The sequence below is a fragment of the Notolepis coatsorum genome (genome assembly GCF_963971535.1).
Source record: "Notolepis coatsorum genome assembly, chromosome: 18".
NCBI classification, from domain to species: domain Eukaryota; kingdom Metazoa; phylum Chordata; class Actinopteri; order Aulopiformes; family Paralepididae; genus Notolepis; species Notolepis coatsorum.
This window is the reverse complement of record NC_140182.1, coordinates 49,124,490-49,141,173: the sequence shown is the minus strand read 5'-3', so window position 1 is coordinate 49,141,173 and position 16,684 is coordinate 49,124,490. Positions and strand designations below refer to the sequence as shown.

The 16,684-nt window shown below is 42.3% G+C and overlaps 1 protein-coding gene across 2 annotated transcripts; it reads left to right on the top strand.

Annotated features, from left to right (window-relative positions):
• Nucleotides 1–1,128: 1,128 nt before the first annotated feature.
• On the top strand, nt 1,129–16,122 carry ints14 (integrator complex subunit 14). Of its 2 annotated transcripts, none has more exons than XM_084334752.1 (12): nt 1,129–1,190; nt 1,625–1,915; nt 2,336–2,443; nt 2,578–2,733; nt 4,129–4,247; nt 6,744–6,886; nt 6,988–7,080; nt 9,101–9,245; nt 10,914–11,047; nt 13,356–13,474; nt 15,051–15,116; nt 15,229–16,122. In XM_084334752.1, the coding sequence occupies exons 2-12, from the start codon at nt 1,694–1,696 to the stop codon at nt 15,460–15,462; spliced, it is 1,539 nt and encodes a 512-aa protein (XP_084190878.1). In that variant the 5' UTR covers nt 1,129–1,190; nt 1,625–1,693; the 3' UTR covers nt 15,463–16,122. The 2 variants fall into 2 exon arrangements, with proteins under 2 accessions (XP_084190878.1, XP_084190879.1); XM_084334753.1 differs by having other exon boundaries at nt 1,152–1,190; nt 1,672–1,915.
• Nucleotides 16,123–16,684: the final 562 nt, after the last annotated feature.

Here is a 16,684-nt window from a genome sequence, read left to right as displayed (position 1 = left end):
AAGGTAAATAGGACTCAGCAAAAAAAACCACAACAGCTACCGACTGACCTTCATTGATGAACCGGGCAAGAGGAGGGAGAGTAACAACATCTCACGGCGGAGACATTAGAACAGCATAGCAATTAGCAGTAGTAATAGCATGCGGCATTAGCGATAGCATGTAACATAGCATTAGATGTTTTAGCAGCTTGGAAACCGTTCCCTGCAGAGAACGTTCACCAAACCATCCTGCCCCCGGCGCCAACACACAACATGGATGTGTAACAAAACAAACCAGCATTACTAACACTAATACCCATGCCTGAAGACACAGGGCCTACCTGAGTACAAGCTGGCCCGACAGCCAGTCTTGTACAGCTGAACCTCGATGTGCTGTCATCAAACGAGGAACATCAACACAGGCCCGTCGTGTCGCCGAAAACATGCGTCGAAGATGCCAGGGGCCAGCAACCTCCGGTAAGCTTTCAAACATTATGACTCTGATCTTTTCATCCTACTAGTTATCGTATGGTGCACGCAACCAAGTACGCTGGGACGAAAATAGAGGAAGGATGTTTGGTGACCAGAGTCACTGCTATATGGGCGGTGCCACCATGGGGGCGGAGCCCCATACAGGTGGGGTGCATGTAGTTTTTTGTTCGTGGGAGATACAATAGGTATCATAGGAGATAAGGATATCTCATAAGGCTCAGAGCGGGACGCGATAGCGAATACGGCATATAACTGCAAAGTAACTCGGAGGTGAATGTTGGACAGATCAGGGCTGACAGGAGTAGGTTGGGCATACTGTGCTCGATTTTGTTAATTTTTATATTTACATTTAATAGTTTTACTCGATCGTTTTTTATGCACCAGTGACCAACTACTAGTGCATTTCATATATGACCGCCAGACTTGAGGTTGTACAAATGTGTAGTTAGACCTTTATTCTTTTTACTATATGAAGCACAATATCAAGGGGCTGATACAGGACCAAGCATTTCACATTATATGTGACAAATAAAACAAAACTTAAGTGGAAACTACTCTTACTGAGGTGGGGAGGGCTAGTTGGACCGATAAGGAGAATTTGATCAAACCGACACTGTAGGACTTAACTATCTCCATCAGATGGCAGTAATGCAACATCTAGAATGCCAGCTGCCGTTAAAACCCAACGAAGAAGAACATTGCGATTGAAACATTGATGGGTATGCTAGAACTCTTTGTCTTTGAGTTTATTAATTTATCTGATTACAGTACGTGGCGCTTCGTTTTACCCCCAGCTTTGTATTGATGTTTCCCCACGCATTCGTTTTCTGATTCGGTTATATGCGTCTCTCCACGCACACTTTCTCTTTGGTACAATCAAGACTGGTTCAAGTTAGCTTAGCTGGCTGGCTAGCTGATAACTTAACTCTATCCATATTAAGATAGAGCGTTACATTGCTGACCAGGGGTGACTTGGTTAATTCCTCTTGAGTTACATATCTTGAGTAACGTCAGCCGCAGCTACATCTATCACTGTGATAGTCATCTGCATGCGTATGGGGAGCAGGTTTAAAGAATGACAGGTTGTTGTCACCGTTTGCATGTGTTTGATGTTGTTTTGTCTTGCAGTAACATCTATTAATTTCACTTTCAGCGGATGTGCTTTGGAGGTTCCCATAAATAAGTCCAGTCTGGTTTCAGGGCATTCTTACAAGAGGGAGCCATGCCGACTGTGGTCTTAATGGACGTGTCGCTGTCCATGACACGGCCTGTGTCACTGGAGGGCAGCGAGGAGTTCCAGAGGAAGAACTTGGCTGTTCATGGCCTAACCATGTTGTTTGAACACATGGCTGCAAACTACCGCTTGGAGTTCACATCGTTGGTGGCCTTCTCCTCCCTCTGGGAGCTCTTGGTGCCTTTCACCAGGGATTACAACACACTGCAGGTACTACATGGTTGGCATGACTCACTTTATTAATTCATCAAAATGACTACTGGAATTTATCTATGTGACAATGGTGCAGAGACCATTTGACTGACACACAATATGACGACAGGAACTTGCACACAGTACACAATATGACTTGACACATGTGGTGCCATGGCGACAGGACCTCACATACAGTGAGTACACAATATGACTGACACACGTGGTGCTGTGACAACAGGACCTCACATACAGTGCATAAGGATGGCAGGACATAGTAGAACGTACACTAAACATATGACACTGCATATATTTGTTCTGTAAATCTCATGTCCCTGGGTTTTGGACTTGCCATTGCTTAGACTGCAACACGGTCGCCTCACTGACATCGAGCTGCGGATCCTTTGCCCAACTGTGTCTCCTCTCCTTCCTGCCCAGGAGGCTCTGAGTAACCTGGAGGACTATGACAAGACCTGTGTTGAATCAGCTCTGCAGGGAGTCAACAACATAGTGCAGCAGGAGTGGGGCAGTTCCTGTCCCTGCCAGGTACTCTGGCTTCATAAGACAACGTTATTGTTGGGGTTCGATTGAACTAAGGGTGATGTTTCCATGGTGATGTCAACGTTGCCTACCTGTGGGGCAGTTCTGGTTGTTGATGTGCTCCCTCTTTCCCCCTGCAGGTGGTGCTGGTGACTGACGGATCTCTTGGCATTGGGAAAGGCTCCCTGCGCCATTCCCTCCAGACGCTGAAGCAACGCGGGGAAGACAAAAAGTTCCCACTGCCCTTCCCCTTTCCAACCAAGCTCTTCATCATGTGTGTTGCCAACGCAGAGGAGGTACTAACTTACATCATCTACTTTCCTTGAGGATCAATAAAAGAGGGCAGGGCTTAAAATAGACCAATCATCCCTTGTGCCATTATACTAAGGAGGGTATATTTGAGGTATCTAAGATTGTTAGAATCCCTAAACCAGGGATTATTTTCATCACTAGAATGCCTTAAGGCCTCTGCATGCTACAGCAAATTCAAAGCAACTTCAACACAACATCGGCGCGATTTCAGCGCGCTTGTTGCAGACAGTCTTGTAGACTGTGTTGCGAGGGCGTTGCGTACCTGTGTCCAAAATCTAATCTAAAGACCCGTTGCGTTGGTATTGCGTAGCAGTGATTGGTTGGTAGTGAATGGGGGCGGGGCTGTCTGTCACTTCTAGTGTTCCTGGCTCGAGACCAAAAGAAAACTTTCTGACAGGAGTCGAGACCAAAAGAGAACTTTCTGACAGGAGCTCGAGACCAAAAGAAAACTTTCTGACAGGAGCTCGATAGCTAGTGTATTGTTTCATTACACTTGTTTAATTGTTTGTTTAAAATGAATCAAATGCAGGAACGTATTGCAGAGGAGGTCCGAAAGTACCAACATTTATATAATAGCGGGTCTAAAGACTACAAGGATAGCATTATGACGATGAATTCGTGGAAGGAGATTGGGGAAACAATGGGGATGGACTGGGTTGATGTGGCGATATAACTATATTACACTATATACAAGAACACAAGCGAAAACAAACATAAACAGGGCTATTATTATACTAACGATGTATGGTTGAGAAGGGAAATCCGTTTGTAATTGCTAGAGTGCGCACCTTCGGCTGCCCAAAGTATTCAGGCGGGCTGGGCGCGCTCGAGCCGCACATCCGGGGTACATTTTGTTGCATCATAGGCTGCGCGTTGATTTTGCAGAAGCATAAAGGTAATGTGTCTGCAACACCGTTGCTTTGTCGATGTTGTGTTGAAGTTGCTTTGAAGTTTCTGTAGCATGCAGAGGCCTTTAGGCTGGGGCACTTAACCAAAAAACAATGCTGATTTATTTTGCACATCCAACAGTTTTAGTATATAGAAGGATTGCAGGTATATTCACGGATATGGATATATATATATGATGTAAATATAAATGGATATATATATATGTGTGGTATATCCAGCATTGTTGTACATGCTATCATACAGAGTTATGACAGCTGAGGGAAAGAAGCTATTCCTGAGTCTGCTTGACTTGGAGTGGAGGTTCCTGTAGCGCCTCCCGGAGGGGAGGAGGGCAAACGAAGGATCAATGTTCCCAACAATGTCACTGGTGGCCATATTCAAACTAATTTAATCACAATAACCGTCAAACTGAATGAATGTGTGCCAAACCTTCTGCTTTAACAAGTGAGATGCTGTGATTGTAATTACAGTTACAGTCTACCGACACCATGGACAACTTGGAGCAACTGCTTAGTATCAACGGAGGGGATGGACAGATATTCACTATGGACGGACCACTGTGTCTGAAGAGTGTCCAGGCCATGTTTGGGTATGTGTGTTCAGGATGACCTCTATCTGCCCCAAACCAACATAATGCTGATGGATGCTCTAGTCATATGGTTCTCAGCCAGTGTGTCCATGAAGTTGTGACGCCAAGAAACTAGAGCAAGATTAATAAGCAAGATATATTAACACATTGTGCGCCAAAAATGTGTATACTCGTTATTGCCCGCCATGCGTTGTGCGCCAACAACGAATAAACTCGTTTTTGGGATCAATATTTAATTTTTTCACTATGGCATTCATAATTCATCCAGCCTCCCTCCGCTGCTGCAGCTGGACCCTGTCTGATATTGCAACAACCTCAATACGCCACCTGGTGGATGTCGGGCGAGTTACACTCCAAGCCAAACCGGAAGTGGCGCTCGGTGCATCGAGGAAATTCCTCCGGCAGTAATATCTTGTAGCGTGGATCTAGATACACACTTGAGTGCATTGGGATCGCTTTCGAAACGCAATAATCAATATGATTTCGGCGTTTATTGCGTCATACAAACGGGAAATGGATCTAGGAGATCGACGTCAAATTGGAATATTCTTCCTCCAGTCTCATCGGCGAACGGTAAGAGGAATCTAACGTTATTTTCAGCTCGATTGTTTATTCATTTCACGGCAATCCATCTGATCAACGTATCAACCCATAGTAAAAAAAATACGCTACTGAAGGAATTATAAACGACCCCCCCCCCCCCCTTTCCTTCACGCATGATGAAGCATAATGTATACCGATCATATACATTTGAATTTTTTAATATAGCGTGCAGGGGGCGAAATTAAAGGCCGCCACCCGCCATTGGCGCTCAGTTTTTACGTTTGGCGCGTGCCACTGAGAGGTCAAGTTCATAACGATACTCTTATTTTGAAAATCTGTGCGGTCTCATTTCCGCCCCAAGCGCAGCTCCAGTCATAATATCGATGGCTCCGGCAGTTAGCAACATTCGGTTCGTATGATACTCTTATTTTGAAAAAAAACGTGGCAACGAGTCATATCCGCCCAACCCTGCAGCGGGATACTATTGGCTTCTGCTCGTATCAACACAGAGGCAGTCTGCTCTAGTCTAGAGCGGACCTCCATGAGCTACCGTTACTGTTGAAACAATGACCCAGTCAACTATTCACTTTTAGTTTAATACATGACGAGGCATTGTCTAACGGTATCTAGCTGGCTAGCTACTGATAGCTGCTGATATCAACAAATGCTCCAGCAATAGTCGACTCGAGTGCATAATACCTCCGTTCCCTCGTTAGCTAGCTCACGTTAGATCTATATGTCCCAGTAAACAAAATTGTCTTAACGTTATCTAGCGGGCTAGCAGTAGCTACTGATATCAATGTCTTATAACATTGATTCAATGCGTATTCTAGCTGAGGGCATGTTGAATGTGATTTGACCAAAGAACCGTAACATTATACCAATAGGGACCAGCTGCAGCGCCGGAGAATCCTTGCATGCTGAATGTAGGGTCTAGCTGAATATAGGGTCTAGCTGCAGCGCCGGAGAATCCTTGCTGGAGCTGGAGGCTACTCAAGTATACACACAGACAGTGGAGCTGTTTGCAGATAGCGAGCATTTTGACTTATTGCGTGGTGGCGATGTCTCGCAGATAATACAACTAAAAGTATGATTATATAATATATATTTTATTAAAAAAAAATGTTTTATATAAAATATATATTTTTTTTTTAATAAAAAAAAATTTGGCAGGTAAGAAATATGCTTGGCGGGTAGATTCTTCCCATCTACCCGCCACTGGCCGGTGAGTCAAAAAGTTAATTTCGTGCCCTGATAGCGTGTATAGGAAAGAAACGCCAATCGATAATCTATCATATGCGTCAGGGCCTATAACTCGCGTTTTAGGAATTACTGCAGAAAACCTTAAAAACATACTTATATTCATGACTGTATTAACACGACAATGTATGAATGAAAAAATATAACGTTCCCACATCCGGAACGATAGATACCCGATGTTGAATGGGCCATAGTAATGTCGATATAGCTATAATATTAAAAAAGTTATAGCCCTGCAAAGAAGGTAAACATCTCCATAGGGTTACAGCACTGGCAGACTGGGCCCAAGGATGGGTACAATGCATGGCGGACAATGTGTTAAAGGCACTATAAATAACATTCAGCCATTAGATCTTGGGGGATACATGTAAACAATTATTTTGGACCCACCAACACTTTTAAAATGATAAATTCATTCATCAATACTTTTTTGGGGGGAAAGCAATACTTTTATTCTGCATCTTTCTAAAAGCTCTGCGGATGTATTCTTTTATATATATATAAAAATGTAAGAAGAAAAAGAAAAGATGACTATGAAAATGTTATCTATAGCACCTTTAACTAAATGGCTTTTTACATAAACCATCAGTAAACAAAACAAATAAGAGAGACCACATGATTTTGAGCCAAATTTTGTTTTGTTTGTTTTTCATCTTGAGACCAATTGGCTGTATGTGGTCTTTGTGTCTCCAGGAGGCTGATAGACCACGCGTATTCTCCCTTCCATGCGGTGCTCCGCTGTGGGAATCTGTCCTCAGACGTCCAGGTGTTCCCCAGGCCAGAGCCCATAGTGCTGGACGATGAGGTGGATCCCATGCCCCGGGCCGTCAGCACAGGTACCCGGCATGCCTGCCTGACGCTTGCTGTTGTTATTGATTTAACGTGTGTAGGGAGTATTTTCCAGCTCACTTATCTGTTAACATTGTCTGTTTTCCAGAGCTAGAGATAGTGGGCTTCATAGAGATAGGGGACATTTCCAGCCCCCCTGTCATATCCAGACACCTGGTTCTCCCCATCGCCGTGAACAAAGGTTGGTGTTGAATATTTTCATTATGCTTAAAAGAATTGCCATGTACTTCATATACTAGGAACGTCTGACCACTAACTGTGTCTGACGCTTAACCACCAAAACCTGCACGGACTACAGCGTATGACGTATATCATGCCAGTTAGGGTACCTTGTGTACTGTCTACTTTACTCTTACTCATAGTATATTCAAATTCTTTATTGCCTATATTTATTATTTGTAACATAATATAACCGATGGGGCATACTAGGGCTGTCTTAAATACTTCAAAGCTTTGTTCGATGGGCAATGGATTCGAATATGAAAATAAAATTCGAATATATAAAAAAAAAATATAATAATAATAAATTTTTTTTGCAAAATCAACTCTGCCTCTCTTTGTTAACACATGAATTGCCAATAACGAGTATACGTTATTGGCCGCCATGCGTTGAGTGCCAACAACGAGATTGTTATTTCTTTTATTCACTATTGGCATTCATAATTCATCCAGGAAGCCTCCGGGAGCTAGCTGGACCCTGTCTGATATTGTAATGCCTCAATACCGCCGCCTGGTGGATTCGGGCGAGTTACACTCCACTCTAAACCGGAAGTGGCGCTCGGTGCATCGGGGAAAAAGCTCCGCCAGAGATATCTTGTAACGTGGATCAATATACACACCTCGAGTGCATTGGATCGCTTTCGAGACGCAAGAATCAATAGGCTTTCGGCGTTTATTGTGTCATACAAACGGAAAATGGATCTAGCAGATCGACGTCAAATAATTGGAATTTTTCTCCAGACGCATCGGCAAGAGGTAAGAGGAATCTAACGTTATTTCCAGCTCGATTGTCCATTTATTTCATTGCAATCTGTCCGATCAACGTATGGTGTCTTACTAAAGAAAGCTGTTAGTGACAATCAAGGAATCATAAACGACCCCCCCCCTTTCCTTCACGCATGATGGAGCATAATGTATTGCGATCATATGCATTTGAAATTTTAATATAGCGTGTATAGGGACGAAACGCCAATCGATAATGTATAATACGCGTCTGGGCCTATAGCGCGCGTTCTAGGAATTACTGCTATACAGTCTAAAAACATACTTATATTCTCGACGGTACTAACACGACAATGTATGAATGGAAAAATATAACGTTCCCACATCCGGAACGATAGATACCCGATGTTGAATGGGCCATAGTAATGTCGATATAGCTATAATATTAAAAAAGTTATAGCCCTGCAAAGAAGGTGAGCCACTCCATAGGCTTACAGCACTGGCAGAGAGTGGTAAAGATGGGCATACTGCATGGCACCCAATGTGTTAATTACAACAAGCAATGCTGTTTGTTATTTAAGATGAGGTCGGACTCGGCACTGACAGATTTGTGTTCATTGTGCTGCTTTTATAAAGCCTCAAATGACCGCTTACAATATTTCATGAAAGCAAAGTGTTTGTCTAAGATTTAAAAAGGTTTAAACTTTACAGCACTGACAAAGTTGAACAAAGTGCTGTACAAGTCCCACAACATAAAAAAAGATATATATATATAATAATAATAATTTTTTTTTTTTTATCTCGAAGCTTCGAATTAAAATCGAATCTCGGCAAAGAAATTCGAAGGTCAGCCCTAGGGCACACAGACCCTCATCTGCACCTTTGTTTACACTATTTACTTTCCTCATTCTTATATTCAGATCAAATGTTATTGCCTATATTATGTCTTTCTACTATTACCCTGCCCATACCTTAACCCCCACCCATGCTCCTATGATGCCAGAATTTCCCCAGTCTTGACCATTGTTGCCCTTTCCCCCCACTTTGTTAGCAATAAAAAGTTGGCTGCAGCTGAACCTTTTTGCAACATTATCCTCTAGCAGCCAATCCCGTACTAGCATTGCTACTCATACCCCCTATTGCTACAACACTATTGGACGTAGCAATCATCAAGACGAACTCAGCCCGTCGCACGGTAGCACGGCGACATGTTTGCTATTGGCCTGACGTGAGTGTTTTAATTTTGTACCTTATTTCAGAGGTGGATGAGGTCGGCACGGGAGCCACAGATGAGCCAGAGGAGGAGGTGTCGGCCAGTCAGATGGCAGGAAAGAGCCCTAACTTCTGTGTGCTGCTACATGGCAGCCTGAAGGTGGAGGGTATGGTGGCTCTGGTGCAGCTGGGGTGAGATACCAACTGTCTACAACTGCCCTACACTGTAATCAGAATAATCTTAACTACCCACCTCATACTATAGTCTACCCGCTCCCCGGGGACCAATCCAAGTGCTCCTGTCCGTCTTTGTCAGGGACGTGACAGCGTTGGCGTTCTTCTGTTCTGCATGTTTTTCCATTGGGTTTATCTTATTGGGAGGGGAAACCCTTGCGTGCACGGGGAGAACATGCAAACTGGTCTTCAATTTTAGATACAAATTTAATCTCATCTAATCCACAAGACACAAGCTGACATTGGTATCATTATTTAGAAAAATACATGTTTAAATGTTCAATTATTTACATATTGTACACGTGAGTTAGGCCATCGTTGTGTTTACACTCTGGCATACGGTTGTCTTCTTGGCTCAACATTGGCACATTCGCAGTTCACTTCCATCTAACAAAAAATGGAAGGAGTCGGTCTGTTTTTGTCTGGCCTTCGATTTTCTAGAACTGTTCATCCGATCGACACACTCGGGGCGTGCGTTGCTGCAGACCCAGGAAAGCTCTGTGTCGAGTGTGAAGTTGATTAAATGAGTGGAACTGCAAGCAGCCACACCGGGGGCCGAGGCAATTGACCCGTTTCTGAACGAGCACTACACTAGTTAAAACTAATACTAGAAAAGAGTCTTTTTACACCAGAAAACTAGTATGTTCAGCAATATTACAGGGACCCTGGAGTTTGAGCAACACTGCACATTTTTATCTTAACACTTTCAGCGCCAGAGGGTGCTGTTTACTGTTACTGTTGAAAGGCCACCGCTTTAAAGTATGGGGATACATTTGCATGACTCAAACTATATTATATATCATAGCTATGGATATAATACTATTGCCCATTTGACATCGAGTATCTATCGTTCAATTTGTGAAAAATAAATTTTTTCATCCATATACATTCCCGTTTTATACCGTGGTGAATATGAGTATAGTTTTAGAGTAATCCTGTCTAATCCCAGAAAATTACGCTATGCAGCATTTAGTGCATTTCACTAAAAACCGTGGCGTTTCTCGCCTGTATCAACAATCAATCTGAAATCAACGCTATATTATTGGTATTATGTTTCATCATGAATGCATGAAAGGGTGGGGGGGTCGTTTTTCTATGCTTTGATCGCCACCAACGGAATACGTTACACACACACATTATACACATACGGTCGGATCGCAGTGAATGGATTCTTGGATCAATGCAAGATTGATGCCATATAGCCCTTACCTTGACTAGGATGTACTCCAAAAAGAATATTCCAATTATCTGATCACCATCCAAGTATTGATGTCGATCGTGTTGCCAACATAATCCACCAAAGAACATGAACCGTGAGTGCTTGATTCTCCTCAATCCATGCGTTATAAACGATTGTCCTGCCCGAGGAAAACCCGGCCTGGACTTTTTAGATCAACGCACAGCCTAAGCCAGAGTTTCAAAGGATGTGCAATACCGGCCACAAGGCGGCAGGTGGCGGTATTGGACGTTTGCAATCTCAGACCCATTCCCAATGATAACATCAGGCTCCCTGGATGGATAATCAATGGAAATGGCAAATAAAAGAAATAACGACCAAAACCCGAATACTCTGGTCTGGCGCGGAATGAGTTAATCAATGGTTTGACTCGTTTTATCTGTCCCCAGGCCAGACTGGTATGGCATGTTATACTCTCAAGCGGACAGCAAGAAGAAGTCCAATCTGATGATGTCTCTGTTTGACCCTGGTCCAGAGCCTCTACCTTGGCTGGGCAAAGTCTCACAGCTGGGACCCATCTCAGGTAACCTCTCGCTCCCCACAGGCTGTCAGGGTTGTCGCTACACACACTGCTCACTGCATATTTGCAACATGTCCCTAAGGGGCTCTGACCAAACAGCTTTTAGTGATAAATGTCACTGTCATCACCGGTTATGCTTAAATCACTGTTATCCTCAGTCAACAGCTGTTACAGAGCCTTGAAGTTTACACTTGACTAGATGCTGCTGTTACAGAGCCTTGAAGTTTACACTTGACTAGATGCTGCTGTTACAGAGCCCTGAAGCTTACGTTTTGACTAGATGCTGTGTATATACCGGTACTTCCCTCTTATGTCAGACTGTACAGAAACTCTCCTGCTGGCTTTTTTTGGTTTTGTTTATGGAGTTTGTCATTATGATGCACATAGAGCATAATTTATGAAACCTCCCCCCCAACAGTTTTACATAACCAATCACACACAATAATCTAGAACTGAATGACTATTCGTACCTATGAGATCAAAGGTACATGAGATATGTTTGTACATATTAGAGAAGTTAATTATTTACACCCACTCACTGCCCCTGCCCTGTCTGTTAAGGCAGCAGTGCGCTCAGTTTATTAGGTGGTACTGTATAGTGGTACCTGCTGCTATAGCTATCGCTATTGACCATATTCACACAGGCCATTTTGCTCTTACGTCATGCTCCGGTTGGGATTCCTTTCCACCCTGTTCCTGTGTGAATATGGTCAATGGCTATACTATAGGCCATCTGTGACCAGGACTGCCAAGTTGTGTGTTGCTGTTCTGCACACCACTACAGAAGCATGGTCTCTCTGTCTGTGGTCTGTCTGGCCCGCCCACCTGTTGCCTTGAACGATCCTAGCTGTCCTTTGATCAGTGACCTGAAGTAGGGAGGGTGTAGACAATCACATGTCTCCTCTGTTGGTCTAGGGAGGGTGTAGACTAGGGCTGACCTTCGAAGATTTTTTTGGCCGTCGAAGCTTCGGGGCAGAGATTCGATTATAATTTGAAGCTTCAAAATAAAAAAAGAATGATCTTTTATTAAATCTTTATCTTATGTTGTGGGACTTGTACAGCACTTTGGTCAACTTTGTTGTTTTTAAATGTGCTCTATAAATAAAGTAGATTGGATTAATTAATTAAATTAATAATGAGTCTCGCTGCCTGGGCGGCTGCTCATTACACAGCCAACAACATTACATTACATAATTATGTTGCAACCTTCGTCTATAAAGCAAACAATTATATAAATATTTATATGTAGTTAATAGAGACAAAGGCAGAATTAGACTTAATTTTTTATTAAGACATGTTTTTATATGGGTCGGGACACTATAAAAAAAATACTATAGAGAATTGTCAGTGCTGTAAAGTTTAAACCTTTTTAAATCTTAGACAAACGAAACACTTTGCTTTTATGAAATATTGTAAGCCGTCATTTGAGGCTTTATAAAAGCAGCACAATGAACACAAATCTGTCAGTGCCGAGTCCGACCTCATCTTAAATAACACACAGCATTGCTTGTTGTAGTTAACAAAGAGAGGCAGAGTTAATGAGGCGTATGACGTTCGTTGCATTGGAGGTGCAACATCTTGCAGGTGGGAGGGGGGATACAACAAAATTATGGATATTTATTTATTATTATTTTATTTTCCCGTTCGAATCCCGTGCCCATCGAACGAAGCTTCGAAGTATTTAAGACAGCCCTAGTGTCGTCTCTGTTGGTCTGGGGAGGGTGTAGACTACCACATGCCTCCTCCGATGCAGCTAGGAGTTTCACTGGGAGAGCATAACGCGCACAGAGGTTCACAATATCTCTCCCAGATCCCCTCCCTGCTGAACAGGCGTCCTGACCGACCAGTACGAATAGCTATAGCAACGACCAGGACTAATACCCCAACAGCTTCCCACCCACGAACACTGTAAATTGTGTTCGTAGGGACGACTGACCAACCCGGAGGTAACGCTGACACCGGGGAATGAACCCCTGGCCTCTGTGGTGGTAGGCGAGTGCTTAGACCTCTACCCAGCCGCCCTAAACCCTGACTTCTTGGACAAGACAGTGTCATCATGCATGAAACGCCCAGCAAGGTATCCGTCTTATATTGGAACGGGTGCCACTGGCCCTGAAAATGACACCACGCTCAAAGTCACTAAGGTCACCTGTTCTGCTCATTCTAGCCTTCAGTGGAGAAGGTAACTGAATATACTTTACACAGCAACACCAGAGACGTGTGATGGGGATCCACCTTTTGTAAACAGGGTGGCGTACCTGATACACGGGTCGCTGTCTTGTTCTAATGATTCTAACTTGTCTTGTTTCAGAGGCTGCTGAGAACCCCTATGGAGAGGATGATAGTAAAAGTCCTTTTCCTGTACAGCCACCAATCAAGCGGAGCTACGCCCAGAATGTCACTGTCTGGATCAAGGCCAGCGGCCTACAGGTACAGTATATGCTGAAGGTTATAGAATGCAGATTATTACTTGTATTGTTAATATTAATTTTAATACCATAGGAGAGTCATTAGTGTCTTCAGTTTTCAGTATCATTGATATTTTCTGAATCGTTCTCCATATTAACATAGATGTTTTTGTTTGTATTGACACTTTTCTATGAATATCTTATTTGATATAAGAAGGGAATATTTTATTTATCTGATATTATAATAATCGGGAGACGATTTCTAAAGTTCAATATGATAGTTTATTACATATATGGATCCATACAAGAATACAAAGGCAATAAAGTCGAAAGATAATGAATCTTATCTAATGATAGTGAATAAGCAAGTTGAAATAAAAGCTATGTTTATTTAGGATCCCCATTAGTCGTTGCCTTAGAAACAACTATTCTTCCTGGGGTCCACACAAAAGACAAAATAAAATATAATCATCACATGATGTACATTCACACGGTTACAATTATCAATAAAAACTATTGAAATGAAAACATTTTAACAATAATAAAACAAAGAAATAAACAGTTCTCTCGCCAGAATAACATTTTAACGTATGCTAAACCCTTTTACTACCGGTTAACCCTTTCACTACAGAAGGTTAACCCTTTCACTACCACACTACAGACGGTTAACCTTCTGTAGTGAAAGGGTAACCTTCTATAGTGGTAGTGAAAGGGTTAAGCACCACAAGTATAGTAACTTAAGGAAGGAGAATAAGTGACACATGACATAGTGTCTTATATCATCTTACAAAGCAAGAAACGGCATTACATTTGACACATAAGTCGCTATTTATCTTTCCATGACATTTAAGATAAGATAACACTACCAGGCATTCCTTAGAATAACAACCGTTGGATTATAAACTAACGTGGACGAACATAAGTACCTACGTCCCTGTCTCCAATGTCTGGACAGATGTTAGATGGGAACTCGCTGATTGACTTGCTTTAACCTCTTGAGTGAGAAGTTGTACACTGTTGAACATTTCATACAAGATATGAGAAATGCAAACAATATAGGAATTATTATGGATATGATATAGATATTATATAGTTATGATATTGTCAGATGTGTAGAATTCACCTACTCGCATTGTATCAATGTGCGTGCGTGGTATACTATAAATACTATATATATACTGTATATAATCTTCTTCTTGGTGGTTACGTTGACAATTGGATTTTTAGTCTGCTATTTTTCCTCACGACACGTTATATTAGGAAACGGTTTCTGCATTTGACCTTCAGCTACCTGGAAACAAATAGTCAGCATTGCATAATTTCCTCATTTGTGAGCTTGCACAGGGCTAGTCAGTTTTCATGAGTAACATGACGCTTTTTAGGTCAAGTGCCAATATAGAAATCTTTTTCCAACAGTCTAGTAAAGAAAATCACTCAAATTGATGTTGTGTTATTATTACTCAAATGTCATGGTAGGTATACCTTTTTAAATGAGTAATGTGAAAACATTCTAGTTGGAAGATTCTGTCCAGCTCTTAAAATGTATAAAGGTGTTATTTGTTTTTCAACTGCTTTAATACACAATTGTCGCACCATAGACTGATGTGCAGAAGATCCTTCGGAACGCGAGGAAGCTGCCAGAGAAAACCCAGACGTTCTACAAGGTAAAGATCCTATGGAAACGTATTAAGCACAGGGTTTACTCAAAGTGGAAAAATAAATAAAAACAAACTGGGTTTAAAAGGAAGGACTGTTGTTTTGTCTTGAACGTGTCAGGAGCTGAATCGCCTGCGGAAGGCGGCCTTGGCCTTCGGCTTCTGGGAGTTATTGAAGGGCGTGGCTGAGCTGCTGGAGAGAGAGTGCACCCTGCTCCCAGACTCAGCCCACCCGGACGCCGCCTTCCAGCTGTCCCACGCCGCCCAGCAGCTCAAGCTGGCCAGCACCGGGGACTCTCAGCACGCCGCCTTCGACCACAACATCGCCCCCATGCACACGGACTTCTCTAGCTGAGCCTAGCGCGCCGAGCCGGGGAGACCGGACCGGACAGAAGCGTCCCATGGGAGCGGTTACGACTTTAAATGGTTCAGAAAGCCTGGTTGTTCAATATCCTCCTCAGAATTGTGTTGGGTCCATCAGTGTTTTGTGACATCTTGCTGTACATAAATGTTTTTTTCCCTAAATGTTAAGTGTTTCTAAATATCTCTTTTTCACTATTATGTTTGAAGCCAAATTTTCTAAATGTTATGCTGAAAGTGGACAGTTTCTGAGCTCATTGAAAATCCTAATTTAAAGGGTGGGCCTACGGGCAGGATTTGTGACGTCACAAACAAGTGTGTTGTGGAAACATGAAGCCTGCACTGAGAATGGACAGTGAAGTAGGAGACATCTTGTGTCCAACATCTAAACTGTTGAGATTAAATATATTTGCAAATTTCTAGATTCTGTAATTTTTCAAGAGGGGAGTAGTTGTCATTTTTAGGATTTTACCAACATAATTTAAAGGTGCAGTGTGTAGTTTTTGGGGATACATTTTTTACTCTGTTGTGGAAAAAAATCTATGCTATATGAAAATATACACATATAGGGGCAAACTATTAAACATAAAAATGTTGTTGTTTACAATTGCAGGGCCAGAAAGGTTGTTTACAAATATATTTACTATTCAAAGAAGCATCTGCTGGGCCTCTGTTTGATTTAAAGTGGTTAAAAAAAAAGATCTTAGAATTTATGATAAAATGGAAGACTAATTAAAATAATTACATTATAGTAGCAGGAAGTTTGTCTGGTGGATTTTGCAAATCCTCCCTCGACCCTTGTTCCAATCAGACTCGCATGAGATCAGATTCCTTTAGAAGTGGTTTTATTAAAAAGTTTACAAATACATTAACTCAATAACCTAAACTCATAGGCCGGCCACATTAACTCAATAACCTAAACTCATAGGCCGGCCACCCTCGTAACTATCTATTAATCTGACCAGGGGTGTAGCTCCAGATTCTGGGCCCCATGAAAGAATGTATTTGTAGGCCCCCAGTGAATGCGAGCGGATTTTTTTTTGGCAATTTTTTTATTGATGAAAACGCATAATATGGTTTTTACCTATAGATTCGGATCAGCAGTTCAGCACCTGCACTGTTGGTGGGTGAGCCTAGTAAAGGATGTCGCATTGCGTTCATCTTCAATGAATGGACCAATGCAATAGTCTACCAAAGCCCCCCCTCTCTATATATCT

Bases quoted from the DNA above. Each gene is read 5' to 3' on its own strand.
- ints14 (XM_084334752.1), top strand. From the start codon at position 1,694: ATGCCGACTGTGGTCTTAATGGACGTGTCGCTGTCCATGACACGGCCT. The intron at 13,475-15,050 runs GTACAGTATATG...GTCGCACCATAG, and splicing joins TCAAGGCCAGCGGCCTACAG to ACTGATGTGCAGAAGATCCT. The intron at 15,117-15,228 runs GTAAAGATCCTA...TGAACGTGTCAG, and splicing joins AAACCCAGACGTTCTACAAG to GAGCTGAATCGCCTGCGGAA.